Consider the following 25,332-nt stretch of genomic DNA (forward strand, 5'->3'; position numbering starts at 1 on the left):
CTTGCAATCTATTTTCTTGTTTATTTATAATTATAAAACTTATTACACATTTTTGTATATTTTAGCACAACTAATTGATTTATGGTTATTATTATATTATGCCCTCATATGCTATTTCTGCTGACATTGTTGTTCCAGCTGGCATTGTAGTTGTTGATGATGCTCTGGCCGAAACTGCTGTTGTGTGGCTCCTTTTGACTAACTTCCGACGGACAACGCAGCCATTGGCAACCGTTTCCAATGCATTCCCATAGATTATTGCATAATTTCCATTCGGCCAGAGGGGGCACACGCAGGCGAGGGGGCTGTGCTAAAATGAACATCATTTGCAAGTGCAGATTGGACCGGGGGTTAGATGATGACGGTGATGGTGAACTGCTTAGCCGCCAGCCAGCTAATCTTGGCCAGGCAACGATGATAAATCGCTCAGTCCAGCCGGGCATGTAAATACTCCCAGGGGACTGAGACTGAGCATTTCTGTCCGGCCAGCACCGTCGTTAAATTTAATTTGCAGTTGGCTTTTAATTAAAAGCGAACAAAGCTTCATTAAAAAAAATAGTTTGCGCCTGCTAATTTTTAGCATGTGATTTACATAATTCAATTAAAATGAAGTTATGAAACGGGCGCACATTTTGGCCAAATGTTGTCGTTAGAAGGGAAAATTGGACGAGCTGAGGCAGAGCAGGCAATCCTCTTTGACGACTCTGGACGCCACTTGGCTATGCAAATTATGAACGAATTGCGGACGGGCAGTACGCAATGGGTTTTGTTTGTTGAAGCGGCAAAAATAAATAGCGCAAAAAGAGCGGAAATGGCTTACTGACAATAAAGAAGATGATAGGGTATAAAAGAGGTTGCAAAACAGTCGCAAAAATTATTTAGTTTGGTCTTATTAAATATAAGAAAAATGTCAATAAATGTAAATTTGATGGTTTAAAAACAACAAACAAAAAACAAAGAAAATACAATGAGTAATAAGTTTTGTAACTCTTTATATAATATAATATACTAAAATTTATTTACTAGCTCCCAATGTATGAATAGGTATAACTTAAAATCTCATGGGTTTCAAGGCATGTTTTATTCTTTAAAAAATCTACAAAAGTGCCCTTGAAAACCCTTTTCAATAAATAAGCTATAATTTTTTTAGTGTATGCTTGGCACGCAATTGCGAGCGGAGTAAAATGATTCTGTTGGGAGCAGTTACAAAGGATTTAAGCGTGAATAGAATATGATTGTGCAATGCAAAATAAATCAGAATAAGATTTCCTGGTACTTTCTACTAAATTCCCCCTCTACACCTGAGTTAAAGTTTCATTCGCCTACTTGAACCGAGCAAATGATAATCACAACTTTATTCCCTTCCTTTTTGTCGTACAAATAGCCAGTGTGTAATCTCCATCTTCATCTTCATTGTCCGGTGCCGGCAATTTGACAAGCCGGACACATCGGAGCAGTACTCGACTGGATGCGATGTACAGGAACACGGTAATGGCTTGGGCCTATCTGATGGCCAATCTGCAAACGCCCATCGCAGCCAATTTTCCCTCCTTGCAAAGTGTCGAGCCCACACACATATATAGCGACACAATTTACACAACATTGAGGAAACACGTTGTGATATTGGCGGAGGGAAAAACTCAGTGGGGAGAAGTGTAACAACGAGCTACGCACTCAATTACTTTTATTGTCTTACACACGCTCGGAAAATTCGGGCCGCATTAGTAGCCAGTTGGGCGGGGATAAAAACGCCCACTGATGCCAATCAATCTGCGGAAAGCTTTCAGTGCAAACTTCATCGACGCAAAGAATACGCTTTAATGGTTTTTCTCGATTCCCATTTTGGTCTTTAGAATTCAACAAATTTCATTACATCAACGGCAAAAGGCAGCGAAATGAGAGAAAAACTTTTTCCCAAACAGAGAGGCAAAAAGAGAGAGCAAAATAGAAATAAGTGACAAACTTTTCAGCAAGGACATAATTTACGTGAATGTTGAAAACGAGGGACCGCATGGCGTATGAGTGTTATTTGACTATTCGCTGCTAATGCACGTCAGGCTGGCATAGAAAATCGGCTGCTATACATACTATATGGGTGGAATATGGGAAGGAATCTGTTGCCACAGCTGCAGGTGAAGTGAAAGTTGACAACGCGGCGTCAGCAGAAAATTTCGCTTTGGCCTCACGTAACTAACACGCGACGCCAATGACGCCATGTTTTCCACTACATATATATGCACATGTATCTATGTATCTACATATATATGTCTATCTCATACATGTTGCTTTACTTGTTATTGTTGTTGCCGCTAAAAGCAAATGCCAGGCAAAATGCAAAGCCAGCAGGACACATAGCTACATCTGCGTATGTGCTAGATATCCCAGCTCGTATGTATAAATAAAATATTGAGCTACATAAATTTAAATTTTGCGCGTTTCGCTCTCCTTGATTTCCAGTCCGTCGGCAAAAGTTAGTCAGCAAAAATCATTGCCAGCAGGGAAAGTAGAAAAGTGTGGGAAAGAGCCAGGATAGTGCGAAGGATCCAGTCATGGGTCGCCATGAAATGCAATTGGTTGCGAAACATCTGCCGTTTTTTTTTTTTTCATTTGACAGGTTTCTTCAGACAACTTCCGATTCAAAAGTTTCCGGTGCAAAAAATACTCAAACACCGCTGATATGTGCACTTAAAAAATGGGTTTAGATAATCAAACGGGTTGTATGCAATTTTAAATCTTATCAATGGTTTTCAAATCGAGTTTTTATAAGCAACTTACTAAAACAATAAAATACTTTAAAACCACTAAGTGTATTTTATATGATTAATTTTTTTTTAGAAAATTATAAATATGTTAATAGTGGTCCTCTATATTATTTTTTATTATTCATTTCTCTACTTTTCTGACAGATATAGATTTTTTGTTCTGGGTTCACTTGTGGCTGCTGTGCAGAATTAATTAAAGCTACGCCCCGACTTTGTCAAGAACCAAACTGAAGGAGTGGGTCGAGTCGAGTTCTTGGGGGTGAAGCAGGTGGTTGGCCTGCTAATTGCGAAATTAATGATCGGACTGCGTGAACTCAAACAATGGCCACAAAGCCAACAGCAATCGAGTCGCTGGATTGCAAGCCACAATGGGAATCATCGGGCAGTTGAAAAGTTTTAGCCAAGACAGGAAAAGTTGTAAATGGCAATTAGCCGGCTAGGAAGTTGATATGGTAGGTATGGTGGATATATTTATATATATATATTACGAAATTCGCGATGCAGCCAAGCGCGATTTTCCCTTTAACATTTATGGTATCAAGGTATCGACTGACTAAGTCACGACTGGCCCACTTGAACCGCCCATTTGGCGGATTAGTTAATAATCAGTGGTAGCCCACTCATCACTAATCTCAGCCAGCTTTATGATCGTAATTAACGGAAATTCAATGCCTGGCACATAACGAATTTGTTAACGCGAAAACTACAAGGAGGCAGGGTCAGGATACAGCTACAGAATTAACTCGCAGTCCAAGGCAAAGTAATTGTGAAAGCTTTCTTAGGGCCGGGCCAAATTCTTACAACAAAACGTTGGCAGCGCCACACACAGAAAGTGATTACAAATGAAGAGCGGCGAAGCCGGGAACACTGCAAAAATAATCATTTCAATATGGGGAAAATAATGTGATAAATAAAATAAAAATTAAAAATTTGTAAATATCAAAACGATTGTTTAGGTATTTTGTGATAATAATATGTATAATATCATAGATTTTCTATTGCTTCTTACATGTAAACATATACACGCATACAGCGATAACAAGCATTAAATTAACGACCAATTTAGTGACTTATTTTTTTGCCAGTATTTCTGGAACAACGGGCGTTGGGACAGGAGTTAAAGGGGGTGCTTGGCGGATCGGAATAGAGCTGCTCGTTGGGGGAAGTGCGCCCTATGCCACGAGCACTAATTACGCCCGGCGAACAAATGGCAGCGGCAATGGCAACTGTGGCGACAACGGAAGCTGCAGCTGGCGCAGTCTTGACTTGGTTAACAAAGCGCGAGCAAAAATAATAGCACCACCACGGCAGCAACGACAACAACATTATTAACAAAGAACCGGCTAAGGCAGTACGGCAAAAATAAAAAGAAAAAAATGTGCCGGAGAATCTCAAATCCAACTTTAAAAATAAATAAGATGAAAAAAAAAACAAGACATGATTTAAGAATCCGCCTTGGTGCTACTGCTGCTTGGCAACTTCGTTCTTTGCCAATTTCTGTGCTGCTCTATAAGCCGGAAACCATAAAAAAGCAATTCGTTATTAAAACTGCATAACAGAGAGGCAAAATATCCAATGCGGGTAAAGAAGGTAAAAAGTTGAAATCCAAATCGAAGTGAAATTGCCCTTACAGTTTGAGGAAATTGAAGAGAAGAAAATGCTATATGAAGTCAACATGGCGGATGAGTGATATGTTATCAAGTCTTTAAATTCTTGAATAATAATAAGCTTTTTCAATACAATTGAAAAGTAACAATATTAAAAAATTAACCAATTTGAAAACACAAAAGATATTGTTTATTATATTAGCCATAAATCGATTTCTCATTAATTTCCCCTATAATAATTGACACATTTTCCTTACAATTTCTTGAACGCACTGTACGTACCTTAAAATGCACACATAAATTGCCGAATAATTAAAATTTCCATATCACACGATCCATTTCGCCGAACATCACGAGCTTTTTGTGTTGTCCAAATGAAAAGTAGGAGAAAAACGCTGGCAAAATATAAAGCGGCAGGGCGAACCGTACAATGCATATTGATAATGCACATAACAGCCATAAGTAACTGGCATCCAGGCAGACAAACGTGACCCCAGCAAAACCACCATGAAAGGCAATGGAAAGGCAGGAAAAGCAGGAAAAGCAGGCTGAAGAAAATGTGCGAGCGGGCGAGAGCGTGCGTGACGAGCGAGAGGGGGCGACACAGATGCCGGTCGAAGCAAATGACATGCAAATAAATGAGAACAAAGGGATAAACGAATGGCCCAAGCCAGTTGAAGTTGGCACTGCATTTGCTATTTGCCATTTTGCCATCGCCATCGTCCGTAGTCCGCAGTCCGTAGTCCGTCGTCCGTCGTCCGCAGTCCGTCGCATTTCCAGGCATCGCAAACGAGCCGCATAATTTTTGCCGACTGCACTTTGCGGCCAAGGCGCCGGAAAAGGACGCCCCAGCCCTCATCATGCGCCACCACTCCCTGCACCAGGATCCTCTGATGGTTCCTGCTTTAATGAAGTATAACGCGACCAAATGAATGGCGTATTAAGCGAACGTCGCCTTCAAATGCAGAGACAGAAAATCCTAGCAGATATCAATCTCGACCTGCTTCAATTGGAGTTACTTTCTCGTTTCATAAAATACAATCAAATAAAGTTTTTATTTTATAAAATATTTCTGTTTCCTTAATATCGGAAAATATTAGTTAAATATTAAGTATATATAAATTACATTCAATATTTGCATTTGCAATTTTTGCATGTGTAACCTATAAATACAATTTATTAATTTAAAATATATGTATTTATAATAATAAAAAATATATAAAATTATTCACACCCCTTACACAAATATTATAATATTTACCTGCATTTATATTTAATATTAAAGTTTTATAAAACCTCTTTTCAAAAGCAATACAGACTTTTGCCAAAGCCTTATATTCAGTTTTATATATACATATGCAATCTTTAGTTATAAATTATAGCAGCAAGTGCATTAAATTTATTTAATTTCTTTTTTGCTCAGTGGCTGCATTGAAATGTGAGGATAAATCAAGGTGGGCTGCGGCTGTGGCTGTAGCTCCTGCTTCAGTTGCCGCCGTAATTTGTAAGTCGAGTGGGAAACAATATTTTTTCATCCGCCCTGGTGACCCGAGACAATAAGCATAAATAACACAGGCGTGGAATATGGCATATGTATGGATGGGATGCCAGCTGTAATAGACAGCGAGTGGACTGGAATTTGCTGACTCTGACTGGCAGGCGGAGACCATGCCGTAGATGGGAATCTGGCTGGGATCCAGGACCTAGTCCCTCCAGACATCAGGACATCGCTCCTTCGCACCGCCGCCCCCGCAATCCTGCCCTGATTAATGCTTGTTTGTTTGCATGGCCGTGTATCACTAATGGAATTCACATGTTGGGACATGACTGATTATGTACACATTAGTCGACTGATTTGCAATTCCAAGTGTGCCCGCCCGCGTGTGAGTGAGTGTGTCATGTCCTGTTTCGGGCTCAACTTTTCCACTATATGGGCCCGAAAAACAATGTTGCAAGCCGGGACTTCATCGGCGTCAGCGGCAGCTGACTGAATCTACGTGTGAGTGTGGCACGTGTCCTGTAGCCTTGCACAGCCGTCCACCCACAAAGGACCCTCGATGACTAAGCGCATTATGGTGGATCCCAGCCCGGCGCTAATTGGCAGCCGCTTTTGTGCTCACCGCCTTCGCCTAAAGCAATTTCGCGTGCTCGATAATTTGCTCAAGGCGATGCGACACAAAGTGCAACACTGTGGCCTTCAGCATAACCGCTTCGCTCAGTGTATTCCTCATGCACGCTTAAGTGCAGTGCTCCTTTTTAAATGGTTTAATAAACATGCACCGCAGCAAGGGGTTCGCTGAACAAATTGACTCCTTTGCAAGGCACTTTTGAGTTCCATTTGCTGGAAAACAATGAGTCCTGGCACAGGTGACAAAGGCTATAAAAAATATAAATAGAGGTCGCTATTTAATTTAAGGTAACAGAGTCTACGAAAATATGAAAAGTTGCTTATTATTTATACAAAGTATATAAAAGCTTGGATTGTAATTATAAATTTAAAATACAGTTTAGAATTCGGGACAAACGAAATTAAAAATATTGTAATAGTTTTAAATACCCATAAACATTTTGTAAACTTATTATTTTGTTTATTACTAAAATATTTTTAGTCTCCTGTTTCTTTGAAACTCAAATGAATAGAAATCCCTTTTTTGGAGCTTCAAGCGATAGTCGAAATGCAAAACTATATAAACCGTGACTTAAGCTTCCAGCGGCGTCATTCCAGTTTAATTGAGCATGTAACAAGGATAGCTTTAGCTTTTAACTTGCACAAACACACACATGCTTTGGCAGGACGAAGGATATGCACACAAAGACCCCTAGAATTGTGCCAAATTTCACCGAACCCCCCAAAAGCATATCGCCCAGACAGGATATGTGTGCATCGCGTTTTGGTACTCGTGTATATGCTTCGACCATGTTTATGTTTGCCACCACAAGGACTTGTGTTCAAAGTCCTGCAGGACCCTCACACACCTACACAAACAGCGGGTAACACACACGTGCGTTTAGTGTTGGTGTTTGGTGTGGGAAAATATTCGGTGGAGTGTGTTGGTGATACAGTGGCACCTTTGCCGCCCCCTCAGCCAACTAATTGCCCACCTTTCCCCTCTGCTAAAGTATAATCCCGCCCTTTTCCCTATGAACTACACTACAATGGGTAATATTTTTTCCGCTTTTCCTTACCTGTACGTTGCGGAAATCAATCAATTTCCTGCGTAGACTTTTCCATTATGATGGGTTTTTTCTTCACTCGGCGTCCTGTAAATGAAATGTATTGAATACTGGATAGTTGAGCACAGGAATTGATTATGCCGGCAGGTGAGTCAAGCGGCTGGGCTTGGGAATTCTTATATAATTTAATTAAAATTGCTCTCTGCTTTGTATGTCAGGTGGAATGTGGCCGAGGCATTCTACCAAAGAAAACTAATTAGTAGGGAGAAACTCACAATAAAGAAGAAATATTTATGGCTAGTGAGTAATCACAGAATGTTTTTGCATTAACGGTGTGTACAAGGTAAATTAAATCTCAAAAAACAAATGTTTTTTGTAGAGTATAAGCAAAGCCAATTTGTTAAAATAATTAGTTTTTAAATATTTGGTGTAATAAATGCCCTCATTTAAAAATCGAATTATTAGGTATGACTTTAAAATGCGTTCCTAGTTTTAGTAGTTCCCAAAATCGTTCTACTTGAGCAAAAAATAAAATTTGTTGTAAATATTTTAGTCGTTTAAAAATTAGTTTAATTTAATAGTCGTAGAATTTATTTATTTAATTTAAGTTTAATTCTTTTTAAGTATTCTTTTATTTATTTATAAAATGATATACATTTTTAAATAATAGTTTACATACATACACTTTAAAATTTGATTCAATACAAATAATATTTTGACCTTGGCTCTGGTCGCCTTTGACCCAATGAAATTCCTTTCCTCCAGTATCCCCCCCTGACTGCTCGCCCGCCAGCCCCACCTGCTCCTCCATCACCTCCACTTCCACCTGCTCCTCCAGCTCCACCTGATCCTCCTGGACGCCCAGGTCGGCCAGGCATTCCCTGACCAGGTCGTCCTGGTCTTCCTCTGCCAGGTCTACCCGGCTGCCCTGGATTAGCAAAGGAGCTTACATGGCGGAGACTCCGCTGTTTCATAGGCGGACCCACAGCGCCAATCTTCCTTTCGTCAGCTTGGCCTGCGAAGAATATTATTCACGTAATCTTATTAGAAAGTTATTTTTATAAGATACCTTCGTGTAACCAGCCTAGGCAGCAAATTAGCAACAAGATGGGCACCGTTCGCATTTTTCAAGTTGACTGATCCACTTAGCCAGAAAAATGTTTTATATATAGCACTCGGGAAACTTTAGTCACTCTCTATTCACAATGGAGAGGAAAACTCACCTCGAAAGTGGGGAGAACTACTCACTTCTGTTTAAGCCAGCACCTATTTATTTATATTTATATTTGACTGATTTTTCCATAAGTAAATGATTGACTATAAATTCTAGACATGAGTTGGAAGAGCTCTCCATGCTGTGGAAAATAACTGGATTTTTTGTTCGATTTTTCCATCCAGCTATTCTGCACCCAAGACCCATTCTCCGTTTGTCAACGCTGCTCTAAAATATTTGTTTGTTTTATCGAAATATGTTTCATGGCACATCGCAGTCTTAATAAATACTAAAGAGCCATGATGAGCTGCTGCCCGAGCACAAAAGCCATCAAATCCCGTCCCAGTGCCACGCCCCCACCATTCAGCCGCCCCAATCCGAAATTTCTGACTATGACTATGACGCTGACGAGCTGAGCAGAGCTGAGATGCTGAAATTCTGCGCTATGCTGTGCATTCCCAATGGATTTGCTCGTGCGTGTCGACAAGAATTTCAATTTGCAAACAATAAATTTGAGCAGCCAGTCGCTCCTTCGAGGACGACCACTGTGAGCGCTTGGGGACCAAAGAAACCCGCAAAAAAACAGAAATATACGTATATAAAAAATAAAAAAAGTGAAAAATAAACGGACTTCCAGCAATGTTTAATAAAGAAGAAATATTTTGCTTTTCACTTTGGCATCGCGTTGCAAGTGACAAGTTGACAATCCACGCACTTTGTTCCAAAGCCGGGACAAATGGAATTAGATGCCGAATTATGACTAATACAGCTTGAATTTGATTTTAGTACGGGCAGCTGAGATCTGGGAAACTTAAAGCGGCGGAGGAGGAACGAGAGCAGACAAGACCGGAAGCGCAGAGCATAAAACGGAAATGAATCAATTTCCGTGCTGCAGACCATTAAAAACTACAAAAGCCCTCGAAAGAAGCAGATGAAGTACAGGAAAACGAGAAACAAGAGTCGGCACAACAGATACAAAATATGGTTTTCTGTCTGGCGTCGTATGAACGATGACCTATGACCCGGGCAAGCCGCTTCATAATGATATTTTAGTCTGTTGTAATTAAATCATGTCAATATGAAGATATTTATACATTTAAATCTTTATTTAGTCGTTATATTTTTGAAGTTTTAAAATTAAATTTATTAATATAACACAAACATATTTCAATTTATCTCCTCTGATCTGAAATCATCATAAAAGGATATATAGAGTTTTCTGCCACATTGGTCTCTTCATTTTTCGTGGCATTGGACAAGTTCGAGAAGATGGTGTAGATAACATAGATGAAGCCAAATTCAATTGCTACCAAATTAAAGCCACAAAGACAATAAAGTTAGTAACCAATTTAAGGCAGAAAACGTACCCATGGTCAGCAGGGAGATCAAAATGTTGGTCAGTGCCTCAATAGCGTCGCCCACAAAAAGTTCGTAGACCCACCACAAAATGAGGAAGACATCGAAGACCAAACCACAGGCGCACCATATCAACCATAATGTCATAAGCTCCGGCTTTTGCTGAAAATAAAAATAGAATAAATGAAACGGAGTTGATGAGACTCCACGGGATACTTTTGACCCACCAATGAGATGCCAGCTATCATGAGCAGTGTGACCCCAATCCAGACATTCAGCATCAACAGGTAGCCCCAGAATATCCAAATGTTTTCGCTTTCACTCAGCTTTTTCCTGCTCAAGAGATCTCGAGGGCATAAATTGGTTAGAACACTGCATTTGAGTACCTTCATTGAGTGCACTTACTGGGCAATGAATCTCTATGGCACTTCTCTTGCGCTTCAATCGATGCGACTTCTGATTTTTGTGCCAATCGACGACGTCGCATCATATAGAACATTACCATTTCGAAGAACAGAACTCCCAAAATGTCCATCCAGCCGATGGCCATTCCGAATGCATTCAAAGCATTCATCACGTTCAGCTTTTTCTTGCCCAATCACTATGGTTTTAGTTGATACTTAAGGGTTTTTAAAAACATTTTATATGACAAATTTAGCAGTGTACCGAAAAATAAATAAAGTCTGAAATAAGATTGCTCAATAAACTGTTTGCTATCTGCACAGATGCTAAAAATGAAATATGTGAAGCTGGAGTTAAACAAATTAAAAAAAAAATCTTAGGATTGATAGATTTCATTTATTTATTATTAAGTTTGAGAAATACACTTGTTAAAGTGCCATAACTTATTTTAAAGAAATTGAGCCACCATTACGGTTCCATCTCTCCTCAAGTTTCCTGTTGCTTCTGTTGGAAAAACTTGAACTGGAAGTGAGATGTTTAAAAAGGCTTTGTCGCACCCCGGGGATCAAAATGTGCTCCCACTTTTTCGCCCGAGTTGCAAATGAGCGCGAAAAAAGTAAATTATATTTGTCAACGGGGATTCCCCTCGTTTTCACTACCACACACACACACTCACTCACACACAGGGTAAGAGTGTGTGTGTGAGCCGTCGCCGCACGTATTTCATCAGCGTGGCATTATATGCATGGGTATATGCTTATGTACTTACGTACACTATACGGTGGTATGTCTCATTTTTTCCCTGCATAAATAGATGCGACAACCATAGCAGCGAGACTTGACTGTCATTTCCGTTTCCGCTTTGATACCGTGTGTGGAGTGTGATCGAACAACGAATTAATTTAATTAGCTGAGCTTAAACATTATATTTAAATGTACCCTAAATATGTAGTAATTAATAGTAGTAGTAAGTATGCTCTATTTATACATTTAAAAATAAAATAATCATAAATGTACTAGCAACTTTGAAGAAAAAATTACTTGTATTATCTATTTTCACATTCATTATTTATACACTTATTGAACTGATCATATGTTCCTATCTTCAACTGCCACAAATAATGTTTAATTTTTTCGATATGATCTCCAGCAAGAAATCGCTGTTGATATGGGCCTATGCTATAGGATGCTTTGATCTGATCAGCGCATTGCTTTTTTCCATGGTCAGTTTGAAGACAATATGCGATCACGTAAGGCTAACCTTTGAATCCTTATATACAGTAGAAAATCGTAAAGAAATCTTTAATCTTTTCCAGCTGAGTTGGCTGACGATTTTTGCCGCTGTTTTTGGCCTTTTCTGGATAACAATGATTGTGATGCTGCTGGTTGGCATTCATGGGGTATATTCGTATTTGAAAAGGTGGTTCACGTTGGCAGTGTGATGGTATCCTCCGCTTAATTACAGCGCCATCCCAGATGTGTTCGTGCTTGGATTATCTTCTCCTGCGTGGGAATCATGGTCGAGATGTGCCTGGTGTTGTATGCCGTTTTCAACGAGAGCACCTTCCAAATGGGTCTGATCAAAAATGGACTTTTACTCATGGTGGGATTGAGTGAGTGCAATATTAGAAAAATCACCTTCAAATTAACTATATATTTTTCTATCAGTTGTGGAGTGCATTTTTCTGTACATCGTTCAGCGGTTCTACGTGACTTTGGCCTTTTGCCAAGCCTGTCATAAAGCTATAGCCTCAAGAATAGCACAACAGCAGTCTTGTATGGAATTGGAAACAGAATACGGTCACCAAAAGCATCATTATAACTTGGGCGAAACCAAAAGGCCTATTGAAAACCAAAACCGCAGGGGAAAAATAGTTCCAAACGCTCCAACACAACCAATGAAGATGGGGCTTTTCAGACCTTCAGACATCAGCTCGACAACGTAAAATGAAGGCTTATTTTTTATTTTATAGCTAAAATAGTAAAATACAAGTTTGTAAAAATAATAAAAAATATATTATTTATCTACAGGGCACGAAACTCTTCGAATTCGCTTAGGTCCATGAATATTTCTTGATTTCTTCTTTACTCACTGCTGAGCAAATTATTTTAAAAGGATTTTGTGTTTAACATTGGCGTTCTAGTGTGTGTGTGTGGCTTGTGTAGGTGTGAGTGGGCCGCATCCTGCGTGTGATAAAAGTTAAAGAGCTTGTCGCAGACAAAAGGAAAAAACTCTAATCAAGGCATTCAATTTCATGTTTATTTTAAAAATATATAAATAAATACTTTAAACACATAATTTCTTCACTTTCGCATTTGTTTCTGAAGTTTTTTGAGAACGGCTTTATCTTTTTTCATTCGCTCCTTGGCTTGTTTTTCCATCCTTTTTAGATCCTTGCGATCCAGGGGTTTTTCCTCTTCCTCAGCGTATTTCACATCACAGCCACTCCTTTCTCTATACTTCTCTTCACGAGGCGATTCTTGTGCAGTGTAATCAATCATATCCAGATAAAGTAGGTAAATGATATAGACAAAAGTCATTTCCACGGCTAAAAAGAATTTCAATTATATTCAGTAAATGAAATTAGCTAATATTTAGACCAACCCAGTCCAACGAAGGGCAGCACTGTGATTTTGACACCTTCCCAGTTCACAGATATGGCCAAGGTCAGGCCGTAGAGCAGTATAAATCCATCTAGGAGTATTCCCAAGCAGGTGAACACCAACCAGAATCGAATCAGTCCCAGTTTTCGTCTATAGATGCCCGCCATTAGAACTATGATTATAACCATCCAGAAAATGGTGAAGATCAGGGCAACCAAGGCGGTCCAGTGACCCTGCAAATACCAAAATTGAACCACAATTTCCCTGAAAGGACTGTGGGCTAATTGTCTTACATGCCTGGCAAATACCACTCCTGAGATAATTGCGAATAGCAGGGCGGATATGAAGTCCAGCAAGGCGATGCAATAGGCACAGGGCACTAAATATCCATCAGAATTTGACCCCATCGCCCAGGCTAAGATTCATCACATCACTGGCAATGTTGTCTACTAAATCAAAGCTATAATGATGATAAGCACGTACTTGGCGATTGGAGAAGGGGGTTACTCGGGTCTTGGCGGCCTGTTAATCAAAGCCGTTTGATTGCCAACATTCATGGACACAGCACAGTGGTATTAAAGCATGGGAATGTGGGAAATACGATGGCCAAAAATACAATATACTATAGAAATGTTCGATATATATATCTACATAAATTAACTCAGCTAAGTAATATTCCTGCGAATTCAACATATTTATTTCCATGAATTTTTTGTATTTTCCGTTTCATTTTATAAATCTAAATTACATACATTTACATACACAAAGTATATAAAACCTCTTCTTTAAAATACTAGGCTCTAAAAAAAGATGCCAAGTGGTTTAACAAATCAATCTAAACCAATGTGAACTGCTTTTTGCTGGCAAAGTTCGCTCTTCATTTATGGCATTTGTTTTGTCAGCAGGTCCTGGAGATTGAATTGTCCTTTTTCCTGGTCCCTCGATGGCAACGTGACCACCTATCGTCCTCGCAGGCATCGCAAAATAGATGGAAAACTGTATAAGTCAATTATTATCATTGCTTATGGGGGGTCGGGAATTTATTTCCGGTAAATAGAAATCCAAATAACATGAAAAAACACATTTTTAATTTATTTTAGTAACTCCAAAAGGGATTCTTAGCCGCGTGTGGACATTGAACATAATGAAACGAACATAAATGATTATTATTATCAAGCTTTTTGTTGTTTTGGTCCAAACTGGCTTCTTATCCTTTAGAAGACTTTCCAGAAGTCCTGTATTTTGAGCTTGGAGATTGGGTTTGAGTTTCATCATCTATGTAATCTTCTGTGCTTCTAACTGAAATTTATATTTAGTATATGTTATAAATCTGAGCTTTAGCTATTCACCTTTAGTAGTCGTATCATAATTATCACCCTCCAAAAGGACGTAGGAATATAATCTCTTGAAGTATCTGAATACCAAGTATAAACAAGTGACCTCGTAAACTGCAAAGATTTATAATTCAATGCCTAAGAATACAATTAAAATAAAAACATACAGATTCCCAAATATGAAATGGTCCAGCGCTTAAAATGTTCTGCGTCGAAAATAGGAGATGAAGTAACATTCCATATTAGATAAACAATATCCGTAGCAGTTGCAAAGGCAGTAAATAGTAACCAAAATACGAGCAAAGTTGGTCGACCCTAATTAATACAAAAATTTAAATATGTAAATATTTCCTAGATTTTTTAAATTCTTACTGTCAATAAAGCAACAAACAGTACACCGACTGTTACAATCCAAGCTATTGTACTTAAAAAGGCCATTATGGTATACCAATTCGTCTAAAGCAAAACAATAAATGACTAAAAATTTTAAAGAACGTTCTTTTTGAATACTTACGTGCAAAACCATGAGTGAAACTGAACTAAATGAAAAATACAATGAACGCACCAGTTCAAAAGCACCAACAACAAAGCATGTCCTCAGGAGATTATCCTTAGGCAACTGCAGCTCTCCCGACTCAATAGACATTTTGCAAGAAATAAATTTATTCGATACACAACTTTTTGAAACAATCTAATAAATATATATATTTTATTTAGGACGGAAATACAAAGCCAACTAATGTTTTCAGATACAGCATATGATCTTATTTTTTGGGTTTTTTCTTTTTTGGGCTTTTAGACTTTTTCTTTTCATTTTTTCCGCCACCTATATAAAATCGATTAGTAGTAATATGTAACATTAGTTTAAAGTTATCTTACAACAAAGGGTTCTCTTCTTTTTCGTTTCATCCATAATCTGATAGTACCGATGTATGAAATAGATGCAGGTGCTTTCAACAACTAAAATGGTACTCAAAATTAGAATTGTATTTGATTTGAAATTTAAATTTCACTTACATATTCCAAGGAAGATTATTGAAAATTCTTCAAGACGGTCCCAGTCCACAGTTATTGAGGTCGCAATGCCCCAGAGTAGAAACAGAATATCGGTGATAAAGCCGACTAAGGAAAATATAAGCCAATACCTAACGAAAACTGGCTTACGCTAATGTGTTTATAGTTTTAATAATTAATACCACTAACTAAATGAATTCAAACTCACCTTGTAAAGGCCAACCATCAACAGGATGACCATTATAACCCAGAAAATGACACCCAAAAGCGCCATCATAGCAAACACGCTGAACTATTATTGGTTTAATATAATAATTATTAAGAATATTGTTTTTTAATGGAACAATACCTACCTGTTTAACCAGAAGAATCATTGTTTGAACTGTAAAATATAACGCATGCAGCAGATCGGAAATTGCTATGCCGAAACATATCTTCGGCAGATTGGAATTCAAAGAATTGTTCTTCGATTTGCTATTACCGCTCTTTTTTTTCTCCTTCTCCGACTTCTTTTTCGGCGGGTGTTTTTTCTTTTCGCCGCCCATTGTGTAAGCACAAGGTTAATTTCTTACATCCAATGATCATTAGATCAAGGCAAGTAGGATTGCAAAGATAAATAAAAAGATGGATAAAAACACATAGTTTTGTTATTTGAATTTCAGTTTGAATATCCAGTGGCTCTAAAACCGTACACAGCTGACGGTACACAAGGTGGCAAGGTGGTCTTCATAGTTATCGACCACCGATAAGTCAGTGTTGCAAAAGAGACGAAAGCGGCTTTCGGCGCTCGTCTGTGTTTATACGTGATTTACGAACTATTTGCATTTCAAAATACAAAAACAAGATGCCCATTGTAGTAAAAACGTAAGTAGTTTGAAATGCAGTGAAAGTAACTATTTAAATAGGATAAAAACATGTGAAAACAAAGAGTATTCTACGAGGCACTCAACTGCCGACGTTGCCATACGTGCTTTATTGCTTCAGCTTACAGAAATTTATCGAATTCCATCGATATCTTTGTTTAATTTCTTGAGCTCGCGGATTTGTTGTGAAATTGTTGCTCGTGTTTTATTTAAATGGGACCGCCGAAAAAGTCGAGAAAGGATCGCAGCGGTGGGGACAAGTTCGGTGAGTGTGGCGCACATGGAAAACCAATGAACTTCGGTGTAATTTGAGAACTATTCCCAGGCAAAAAGCGGCGTGCCGAGGATGAGGCTTTCACCCAACTGGTGGACGACAATGATAGCTTGGATGCCACGGAATCGGAAGGAATTCCGGGTGCAGCGTCCAAGAATGCGGAGACCAATGACGAGCAAATCAATACGGATGAGTACGGGGCCAAGGATTATCGGTCGCAGATGCAACTGCGTACGGATCACGGAAATCGACCACTATGGGTTGCGCCCAATGGTCACGTCTTCCTGGAATCATTCTCGCCCGTCTATAAGCATGCCCACGACTTTCTTATCGCCATTTCGGAGCCCGTCTGCCGACCCGAACACATTCACGAGTACAAACTCACCGCCTACAGTTTATATGCCGCCGTTTCGGTGGGACTGCAAACCCATGACATTGTGGAATACCTGAAGAGGTTGAGCAAGACCAGCATTCCCGAAGGCATACTGGAGTTTATACGACTCTGCACCTTATCCTATGGCAAGGTCAAGCTGGTCTTGAAGCACAACAAGTACTTTATCGAGTCACCACATCCTGAGGTGTTGCAAAAGTTACTTAAGGATCCAGTGATCCAGAAATGCCGCCTCATACGCAGCGAGGGAGAGGATTTCATTCAGGGAACTCTGGACGGTAAGGCTATTACTCAATTCGGGACCAAACTGCCAGCAGGAGCCACGGACAAGCCGGCAGCAGATCCTGCAGCAGCCGCAGGAGCTGTTGTAGCCGCTGATGGAACCACGGCAGTGCCAGAAGATATCACAGACTTCTACGAGAAGATCGACAAGGAGGAGGAGGACGAGGATGAGGCCAATCTGAAGACCGTGTCGTTTGAGGTGGCCCAGGAAAAGATCGAAGTGATTCAGAAGCGATGCATCGAGATAGAGCATCCTCTATTGGCGGAATACGATTTCCGCAACGATACGAACAATCCAGACATTAATATTGACCTCAAACCAGCTGCCGTTCTGCGTCCATATCAAGAGAAGAGTCTGCGCAAGATGTTCGGCAATGGAAGAGCCCGCTCTGGTGTTATTGTTCTTCCTTGCGGTGCAGGAAAATCCCTAGTGGGTGTCACAGCATGCTGCACCGTGCGAAAAAGGGCCCTAGTTCTATGCAACAGCGGTGTTTCTGTGGAGCAGTGGAAGCAGCAGTTTAAGATGTGGTCCACAGCTGACGACAGCATGATTTGTCGATTCACCTCTGAAGCAAAAGACAAACCCATGGGTTGTGGAATTCTAGTGACCACATACTCCATGATAACGCACACTCAGAAGAGATCATGGGAAGCAGAGCAGACCATGCGTTGGCTGCAGGAGCAGGAATGGGGCATCATGGTGCTGGACGAGGTGCACACCATTCCAGCCAAAATGTTCCGACGCGTGCTCACTATCGTACAATCTCATTGCAAGCTGGGATTGACGGCCACACTACTGCGTGAAGATGACAAGATTGCCGATCTCAACTTTCTCATTGGACCCAAACTGTACGAGGCCAACTGGTTGGAGCTGCAAAAGAAGGGATATATTGCACGCGTGCAGTGCGCCGAAGTGTGGTGTCCCATGTCACCGGAGTTCTATCGCGAGTACCTGACCACCAAGACCTCCAAGAAGATGTTGCTCTATGTGATGAATCCCTCCAAGTTCCGCAGCTGCCAGTTTCTTATTAAATATCACGAGCAACGAGGCGACAAAACGATTGTCTTCTCGGATAATGTGTTTGCACTGAAACACTATGCGATCAAGATGAACAAGCCTTTCATCTATGGTCCCACCTCGCAGAACGAACGTATCCAGATCCTCCAGAACTTTAAGTTTAACTCCAAGGTGAGTGCCGGCTATTCATGAATTTTTTAAATACTTATTAAACAATTCCCATTTCAGGTCAATACAATCTTCGTGTCCAAAGTGGCAGACACCAGTTTCGATTTGCCCGAGGCCAATGTGCTTATCCAGATCTCTTCGCATGGCGGCTCTCGTCGTCAGGAGGCCCAGCGTCTGGGTCGTATTCTGCGTGCCAAAAAGGGAGCAATTGCCGAGGAGTACAATGCCTTCTTCTACACACTCGTCTCGCAGGATACCATGGAGATGAGCTACTCCCGCAAGCGACAGCGGTTCTTGGTCAACCAGGGCTACAGCTATAAGGTTATCACGCATCTCAAGGGCATGGACACGGACTCGGATTTGATGTATGGCACCCAGGAGGAGCAGGGACAACTGCTGCAGTTGGTCCTATCCGCTTCCGACTTGGACTGCGAGGATGAGAAGCTGCCGGGCGAGCCGGGCTACCGTCCCAGTGGCTCGGGCGGCACCGTGAGACGAGTCGGCGGACTGAGCTCCATGTCTGGCGGAGATGATGCCATCTACTACGAACATCGTAAAAAGAACGTTGGCAGCGTGCATCCGCTCTTCAAGAAATTCAGGGGATAGACCTAAGAATATCACAAACTACTGTGAACATGAATAAAATTCTGAACAAACTTTAAAAACTTTCCGTGGAAACTGGGCTTACAATATTTATTTATGTACCCCTTTAACACTTCAGTAACCCAAACCAATGCTTTTATTTTAGACAAAACGCTGGCAAAGGCGATTGGGCCATTATAGAGCTGCAAGGCGACCTGGAGGTGCGGAGCAACCAGGATATGCACGACCAGTTTATTGGCGATCTCTACTACAATAAATATGGCCAACCTGTAAGTTGTAATTATAAAGTTATAATTAAACCAGTCCTTAAATAATCTGATTTCATATCCCAAGATTCTCATCATTGGCCATCACATTCTTCAGGGACGTGAACAAAAGTTGGATAAACCATTTGCGGTGCTGGAAAAGTCCAAGACCAATGAGGGAGAACGACTCCTGGAAACGAGCATGGCCTCGCAGGATGTCAGTATGCTGAATGCCACCACGGGAGCGGAGCGCACAGTGCTGGATCATACGATTGCCCAGGAGCACAAGAGTCGCCAGAGAACGGAGTACACTGTGCGCGCCGTTTGCACCAAAAAATTGATCTTCAAATCGCGACCCAAACCAATAATAGCCAATGTAGCTAAATCCGTCTAAGTGTGTTTTCGAAAATATAGTTTTATTCAATTTGTATGATACGATTTTCAGAAGTAGACACGTTATCAAACAATTTCCATTTCACGCTCTATGCCCACGAACTTCAGCTGCTCCGTGGGTCCGTATCTGTAGTCAAAGAATAGCTCCTCGCCGGGCTGAATGGCCCGCTTGGCAAAGATGCCGATGCGATGATCGCCGGTGACCATCATAACCTTGGCATAGCAATTGGGATTAATGGAATGATTGGCAAACCGAATCTTGTTGCCCTTTCGAGTGGCATCCACAACAAAATCGTTGTTCAGATTGAAAAGGAACGAGCACATGTACTTGTCGTAGACCTTGCCACGGCGATCGGCTTCATCTTGGGATATGATCTCGCCACAATATTCCGAAATGAACTCATTCTTTTGCGCACCCTCCTTAAGAAAGATGCCCCAGCCGGCGATGTCAGAGGGAGCCATGAGCAGGTGTTTGTCTGCAATTGAAGATTTAATTAGTTGATTGAAGACCATGAAATAGGGTTATATAAGAAAGTTTCTTACGCAGTCCCCGCTGCACGCACACGTTCTTGCATGTGATCTTGGTCAGCTTAAACTGATCCGCTCCGCAGGCCTGGCAGAGATCGGGATCGCACTCGCGCACCGCCAGATAGCAAGGACACTGCTTTGTATTGCACTGAGCCTTGCAGCGACAGCCTGGGAAACGATTCTGGCAATCGCTGCTGCAGTTGCAGAACTTCTCGCAGAAGTTTTGCGTTTGAATGCAGGAGCAGTTCATGTCGCAGGGATGTCCGGGATGGTCGCAGGGAGTGTAGTTGTACACGTGATTCGAGGATGAGTCCTTCTTCAGCTGAATCTTACGGCAGTGCAGCGACCACAGACGTTGCTTCTTCTTCTTCTTGCGCGGCGGTGTGAAGTCCTGTCGCAAGTCCTCGAAACTAAACTCAGCGTCCTCCTTCTGGGCAAACTCGTACACCTGACGGCAGGTCTTTGTCAGCATGTTGTGTGCAATCGCGCAGTAGTTCTTTAAATACACTTTATGCAAGACCCTATAAAGAGCTTGGTCAGCGCCAGTCCAGACGCACTGCGTACTGGTGATGTTCATCATGCCAGCTGGAGAGGAAAAGTAAAATATTTAACACATGCTCCAATCACTCTGCTAACTTAAGACTGACCCATAATGGAGTTGATCTCAGCCACAGCGGCGCTATTTACAGTCAGGCCATTATCCTTGCTATTCTCATGGTTAAAGTCCTTGTTGCTGAACTGACTGTTGCTGTCATTGCTGTCCTCGGAGCTGGCCTCATTGCAGGAATCAATGGGAGGTGTCTTGCTATCGGCAGCCAGCTTTTCCTTCATGCCATCCTGCATCATATCACAGAATTACAATACCATTCAAATCTACAAAGTGCATCCAACTTACGATCAACATGTAGCAGGAGTTGCTGCAAGGTTCGGCGAAGGTCTTCAGTTCCGGATAGCGACGCTTCTGCAGATTGGGACCTGCATGTCCTTGCAAGCCTGCGAACAGAGAGCAGCGGGATTAGAATAACTCAATCGGGAGAAAATCACTTGATGTCTATGAAACGCTTTTGGATTAGCATGAGGGTAATCGGTTACATTTGAAGAGATAGAGAGAAATGGTCAAGCCAAAGCCACACGAAATGAGGTGAGAAACACCGAGGGGTCAATTTAGACACATGACAAACATAGCCAATTATCCACTGGTATGGGGGATTATTAAAATTATATTCATAGACAGCGAGATGAGGATGCGGAGGCGTTGACGGGCAAACGGCATGAGAGTGTGTGCGTGTGGTTATCGAAACAACAACTACAACAACGACTCACCCTGCACATGGTGACCTAAATTGCAATTAATTCAATACAACATTTTGGAATTTCGTTTTTTTGTTTTTGGGGGGGTTTAAGAAATGGTACAGATTTGTGTTTTTTGGCAAGATAATATTGTTTCCAAACAAGAAAAGAAAAGCAAAAACAAAACGTAAAGTCATTAGGTAACCCAGCTGGAAGCAGTTCCCATCGTTTAACTTACGGTGCAGGAAGCAGTCGTATTTGAAGCAACGCCGACAGAAGAGCGTGTGAAAGGAGTGCATGGTCCTTTCCCGGGAAACGCTCTCGGCCTTGATGCCATCTATGTTGGGTGTGCACTCCTGTGGACGCTCCGGATCCTGGTGCTCCGTGAGCTCAATGTACCTGGCAAAGACAATTAGCTGTAAAAATAAATATTTTCTACCCTGCTTATCAAATTACATACTTTTCTTTGAGCTCTTGAGCAGTGCCCTTGTCTGGAAAGTTGGCGCTAATGGCCTGAAAAATAATGGGGGCAGGGAAGGGCAGCTTGTCCTCGACTTCTTCCACAGCGGGCTTAATATCCGCATCTTCAGTCTCCTCCAGTTCATCATTTTCCTTCTTCTCAGCCACAGTCAGATCCACTTTGCTGTCGGTTTTCTCAAGCTTTATGGGAGATACACCGTCTACGTCTACATCCACTTCCGCATCATCTTCGCCATGTTTTGATTTCGCCAACGTCTCTGTTTTAATGCCAGTCGATGTACCCGGAGCGGCTTCCTCCAGTTCCTTGCTATAGGAGCGCATAAGGGCGTGCACCAGTTCTACGAAGATGGCATCGTCCATGAACGAGGGATCCTTGTCGCCGTGGACCTTGCCATCGTAGTTTTTGATCAGTTCCTCTATGAACTTGCCGTCCTTATCGAGGACCTCGTCGCCCATATAGGGTATATTGTGCAGCACCGTCTCATCTTCCACCATGAAGTTCTGCTGTGTTGGTGCCCACGTATACATGGTGGGTATGGGAGTGACCGCGTTGATCACGCAGATGGGTACCTTTTGGGGACCGCTGGGAATGCCATTGTAGCTGGTCACCTCCGCCCGCTTCACGCAGTCCACATGCGGTGGATCGTAGGGTTTAGCCTGCCAAACCTTCGACTCACAGTACAGATCCTGTACATTGTGGTTGTGCTCGTCCCTGGAGGATATGTGTACATATATTTTAGTTGTTTCCGATTCCCAGACATCCCCCATCTCCTTCCCGCGCTTACCAGTTCCTTATCCACGCCTCCTTGATCTCGTCGGCACGTTTGTAGCGCTTCTGCTGCCTGATTTTGATGTACTCCGACTTGACACGCCTCTTCCACTCGGGTGGCACCTTAGTGCTATTCATAATGCCTTCGAGGGACTTTATATTTGTTGTTTTTACGTATAAAAACACTGCTTTTGCTACAATTATTTTCCGCCTTTTTTTGCTACAGCTGCCGCAGTGTGACCGTTGTACTGTAGGAAGAACAACTATAACACATGTGTGTATGCAGAAAACAATTTTGTGGGGACTTAAATTTTTACGGTATATCATTAATTATATTTATATTATAATAAAAACTAAAATATTTTTGTATTACAATACATATCAAACATACATATAAAACCATTTTGTACTGAAAGTAGGAAATAAACAAATGGCTTTTAACCCCTCTTTGGTACGACTCTGCTTTTTAGTGTTGTGTAACGCAGCCCGTATCAGTGCTGCCAAACGTGGAATGTCATCAAAAACATAAAAAGAGGAAAAGAAAGCTATGAGAACCTCATCAAATAATAATAATAAATACAATAATATTTAAACTGGACAAATTTAATCGCATTAAGACGGCCACGAGCTTTGAGGAAATAGCTGCTATGGAACCGTCAGCCTGCGAAGGTATGTAACTCGCCGGCAGAAGAGAGCCGGAAAACGCGCAAGCCACTGACTATGTTTACCAACCATAACTGGGTTTGTTTTCCTCGCTCCTCTGCAGATCTCAAGGCCTTCGAGCGGCGCCTCACCGAAGTGGTTTCATCGTACCGTCCCTCGACGTTCCGCTGGCGCAGTAAGTTGCATCCGTATAATGAGAACACCAGCGAGCAGTACAGCCCGTAATAACCATAGAGCTTCTTGCAGTTGTCCTCTCCGCCATGTCCATGTGCACCGCCATCAGCGCCTGGTACTGGCTACGCGATCCGCGCACCACCGTCGTACCGCTAACGGAGTCCCTCTGGATCCATCCCGTCTTCACAGTCGCCACCCTGACATTGGGTAAGAATCGGCGTAGCCACTACTGTACTCCGTACATAGGTCACTTTTTGTAGTCAAGGCGGCGGTCATTGAACCTTGGATATTCTACCTAGTATGGGGAAAAAATGTTGATACCATAACCGTACCATAACCATAACATACCATTTAAATCCATATATTCATATCATAGAGCATACTATGTATTCTCAGATATTCGGTTAAAAGAAAAACAACTGAATCACAAGATGTTAGTTAAGACATGGCAAACTACATATGTATGTACGTTCTCCAAATTTTAGCAAAATTGCCTTTAAACTTGTCATAGCTCTTCGCTTTATCAAATTCGATTTGGTCTAATACCTTTATTAAGCTGGTATTCTACCATATCGCCGCAATATTGATAGTCAACTGATTAAGAATTTCCAGCTAGCAAACACTTCCAATAAACTTAATCTAATCTTGTTTTTTTTTCAAACTGACTTACTGATTACCTTTTACTTTCTCTCCGCAGTCATCCTGTTCATCCTGGGCATACAGAAACTAGTCATAGCTCCGCAAATCATTACATCGAGAACGCGAATGGTACTGGGAGACTTCAATATGAGCTGTGACGACACGGGGAAGCTGATACTCAAGCCGCGGCAGAGTAACAACAACAGTACATGAGCACCGGCCAGCTTCCAGGACGTTTATTTAGTTAATTGCTAGTTCCCTTACCCTTACCCTTTTCATTTTGCCTACATGTTGATTCGGACACCCTCGCTTTGTAAGCGTATTTTTAAAGTAGCTCTTATTTCTCCCCCACACTTTTGTTTAATTATAGAAGCTCCATTGTACAAAAAACAAAAAGAGAAGAAATCAATTGTTAAGCTTTATGTGTTTCGTTAACGGCGTTACCCATCGCTGCCAAATACACCAAGCGACATTTCAATATCAATTCATCTATAACTAACGAGTTGCTCGCAGATTGTGCAACAGCAAGTGTTTTTGTGTATTAAGAGCGGTTTTTTATCAAGCCGCTTTTTGTATAAATAGGGAGTCTGAGCGGTTCCAAGGCATCAGAAGCAATCAAGCCATCTGTACAACAAGCCAGCTTTACCATGAAGTTCCTACTCGTGTGCACTCTCATCCTGGGCCTCGCCTTCTTCATGGCCTCTGGCAAGGATTGCAATGGGTAACGCTCGGCATCAGCTCTTGTTAACTGCTTCCCATACATTCTAGCCCTCCCCCAACTCAACAACGAGGCCCCAATGGTCGGCGATGACCACCACCACCACCCGGTGGTCCGCAGCGTTCACTTCGCCGAGGACGTGCAGGCTCCGCACAAGCACGATGACGTCGCCTGCTGCGGCTAGAGATCTCCATTTGGAGCAAGGCGTGACGGCAACTTCATCGATCTTTAACCGCCTTTAACTTTTAATAAAGAGCAATATTGAACAAAGAATATAAATGTTTTCATTTTCCAAAATGTTCGGTTTTGAACGAGTTCAAATCTATTTTACAATTTTAGAATGATACAAGATTTACAAACTTGCACCA

At 41.4% G+C, this 25,332-nt stretch overlaps 11 protein-coding genes across 14 annotated transcripts; 5 read left to right on the forward strand and 6 right to left on the reverse strand.

Moving 5' to 3' along the window:
* Nucleotides 1-8,156: 8,156 nt before the first annotated feature.
* Nucleotides 8,157-9,003, reverse strand: LOC27207621 (uncharacterized PE-PGRS family protein PE_PGRS20). Its single transcript, XM_016183299.3, has 2 exons — nt 8,613-9,003; nt 8,157-8,558 (listed from the first exon to the last, which is right to left on the reverse strand). The coding sequence occupies exons 1-2, from the start codon at nt 8,665-8,667 to the stop codon at nt 8,242-8,244; spliced, it is 372 nt and encodes a 123-aa protein (XP_016031342.1). The 5' UTR covers nt 8,668-9,003; the 3' UTR covers nt 8,157-8,241.
* An 873-nt stretch (nt 9,004-9,876) lies between these two features.
* Nucleotides 9,877-10,793, reverse strand: LOC6737555. 2 transcript variants are annotated; one of them, XM_016169802.2, is made up of 4 exons: nt 10,518-10,793; nt 10,340-10,458; nt 10,124-10,274; nt 9,877-10,062 (listed from the first exon to the last, which is right to left on the reverse strand). In XM_016169802.2, the coding sequence occupies exons 1-4, from the start codon at nt 10,684-10,686 to the stop codon at nt 9,929-9,931; spliced, it is 573 nt and encodes a 190-aa protein (XP_016031343.1). In that variant the 5' UTR covers nt 10,687-10,793; the 3' UTR covers nt 9,877-9,928. The 2 variants fall into 2 exon arrangements, with proteins under 2 accessions (XP_016031343.1, XP_044778879.1); XM_044922944.1 differs by having other exon boundaries at nt 10,340-10,445; nt 10,518-10,655.
* Nucleotides 10,794-11,589: 796 nt separating this feature from the next.
* LOC6737556 lies at nt 11,590-12,491 on the forward strand. The gene is made up of 4 exons (XM_016171278.3): nt 11,590-11,764; nt 11,831-11,914; nt 11,980-12,127; nt 12,183-12,491. The coding sequence occupies exons 1-4, from the start codon at nt 11,636-11,638 to the stop codon at nt 12,458-12,460; spliced, it is 639 nt and encodes a 212-aa protein (XP_016031345.1). The 5' UTR covers nt 11,590-11,635; the 3' UTR covers nt 12,461-12,491.
* A 261-nt stretch (nt 12,492-12,752) lies between these two features.
* Nucleotides 12,753-13,572, reverse strand: LOC6737557. The gene is made up of 3 exons (XM_002084354.4): nt 13,412-13,572; nt 13,120-13,351; nt 12,753-13,063 (listed from the first exon to the last, which is right to left on the reverse strand). The coding sequence occupies exons 1-3, from the start codon at nt 13,523-13,525 to the stop codon at nt 12,819-12,821; spliced, it is 591 nt and encodes a 196-aa protein (XP_002084390.1). The 5' UTR covers nt 13,526-13,572; the 3' UTR covers nt 12,753-12,818.
* A 643-nt stretch (nt 13,573-14,215) lies between these two features.
* On the reverse strand, nt 14,216-15,102 carry LOC27207551. The gene is made up of 5 exons (XM_016183237.2): nt 14,967-15,102; nt 14,825-14,908; nt 14,620-14,767; nt 14,468-14,566; nt 14,216-14,417 (listed from the first exon to the last, which is right to left on the reverse strand). The coding sequence occupies exons 1-5, from the start codon at nt 15,096-15,098 to the stop codon at nt 14,326-14,328; spliced, it is 555 nt and encodes a 184-aa protein (XP_016031346.1). The 5' UTR covers nt 15,099-15,102; the 3' UTR covers nt 14,216-14,325.
* A 28-nt stretch (nt 15,103-15,130) lies between these two features.
* Nucleotides 15,131-16,076, reverse strand: LOC27207050. Its single transcript, XM_016182802.3, has 5 exons — nt 15,820-16,076; nt 15,675-15,758; nt 15,470-15,617; nt 15,332-15,412; nt 15,131-15,278 (listed from the first exon to the last, which is right to left on the reverse strand). The coding sequence occupies exons 1-5, from the start codon at nt 16,009-16,011 to the stop codon at nt 15,217-15,219; spliced, it is 567 nt and encodes a 188-aa protein (XP_016031347.1). The 5' UTR covers nt 16,012-16,076; the 3' UTR covers nt 15,131-15,216.
* Nucleotides 16,077-16,183: 107 nt separating this feature from the next.
* On the forward strand, nt 16,184-19,740 carry LOC6737559 (chromosome transmission fidelity protein 8 homolog). Its single transcript, XM_016171279.3, has 3 exons — nt 16,184-16,330; nt 19,211-19,334; nt 19,399-19,740. Exons 1-3 carry the CDS (start codon nt 16,311-16,313, stop codon nt 19,702-19,704), a joined length of 450 nt encoding a protein of 149 aa, XP_016031348.1. The 5' UTR covers nt 16,184-16,310; the 3' UTR covers nt 19,705-19,740.
* Nucleotides 16,438-19,127, forward strand: LOC6737558 (general transcription and DNA repair factor IIH helicase subunit XPB). Its single transcript, XM_002084355.4, has 3 exons — nt 16,438-16,594; nt 16,655-18,465; nt 18,523-19,127. Exons 1-3 carry the CDS (start codon nt 16,543-16,545, stop codon nt 19,066-19,068), a joined length of 2,409 nt encoding a protein of 802 aa, XP_002084391.2. The 5' UTR covers nt 16,438-16,542; the 3' UTR covers nt 19,069-19,127.
* LOC6737560 (histone-lysine N-methyltransferase E(z)) lies at nt 19,706-23,051 on the reverse strand. 2 transcript variants are annotated; one of them, XM_016169801.3, is made up of 8 exons: nt 22,787-23,051; nt 21,982-22,713; nt 21,760-21,920; nt 21,555-21,569; nt 21,127-21,224; nt 20,879-21,068; nt 20,247-20,816; nt 19,706-20,179 (listed from the first exon to the last, which is right to left on the reverse strand). In XM_016169801.3, the coding sequence occupies exons 1-8, from the start codon at nt 22,906-22,908 to the stop codon at nt 19,770-19,772; spliced, it is 2,298 nt and encodes a 765-aa protein (XP_016031350.1). In that variant the 5' UTR covers nt 22,909-23,051; the 3' UTR covers nt 19,706-19,769. The 2 variants fall into 2 exon arrangements, with proteins under 2 accessions (XP_016031350.1, XP_016031349.1); XM_016169800.3 differs by lacking the exon at nt 21,555-21,569.
* A 184-nt stretch (nt 23,052-23,235) lies between these two features.
* LOC27207739 (nuclear envelope phosphatase-regulatory subunit 1 homolog) lies at nt 23,236-24,730 on the forward strand. 2 transcript variants are annotated; one of them, XM_016183416.3, is made up of 4 exons: nt 23,236-23,439; nt 23,537-23,608; nt 23,668-23,814; nt 24,305-24,730. In XM_016183416.3, the coding sequence occupies exons 1-4, from the start codon at nt 23,418-23,420 to the stop codon at nt 24,457-24,459; spliced, it is 396 nt and encodes a 131-aa protein (XP_016031351.1). In that variant the 5' UTR covers nt 23,236-23,417; the 3' UTR covers nt 24,460-24,730. The 2 variants fall into 2 exon arrangements, with proteins under 2 accessions (XP_016031351.1, XP_016031352.1); XM_016183417.3 differs by having other exon boundaries at nt 23,237-23,439; nt 23,680-23,814.
* A 70-nt stretch (nt 24,731-24,800) lies between these two features.
* LOC6737561 lies at nt 24,801-25,237 on the forward strand. Its single transcript, XM_002084358.4, has 2 exons — nt 24,801-24,951; nt 25,015-25,237. Exons 1-2 carry the CDS (start codon nt 24,894-24,896, stop codon nt 25,146-25,148), a joined length of 192 nt encoding a protein of 63 aa, XP_002084394.1. The 5' UTR covers nt 24,801-24,893; the 3' UTR covers nt 25,149-25,237.
* The last annotated feature ends 95 nt before the right edge of the window (nt 25,238-25,332 follow it).

Source organism: Drosophila simulans, chromosome 3L (assembly GCF_016746395.2).
Source record: "Drosophila simulans strain w501 chromosome 3L, Prin_Dsim_3.1, whole genome shotgun sequence".
Taxonomy (NCBI): domain Eukaryota; kingdom Metazoa; phylum Arthropoda; class Insecta; order Diptera; family Drosophilidae; genus Drosophila; species Drosophila simulans.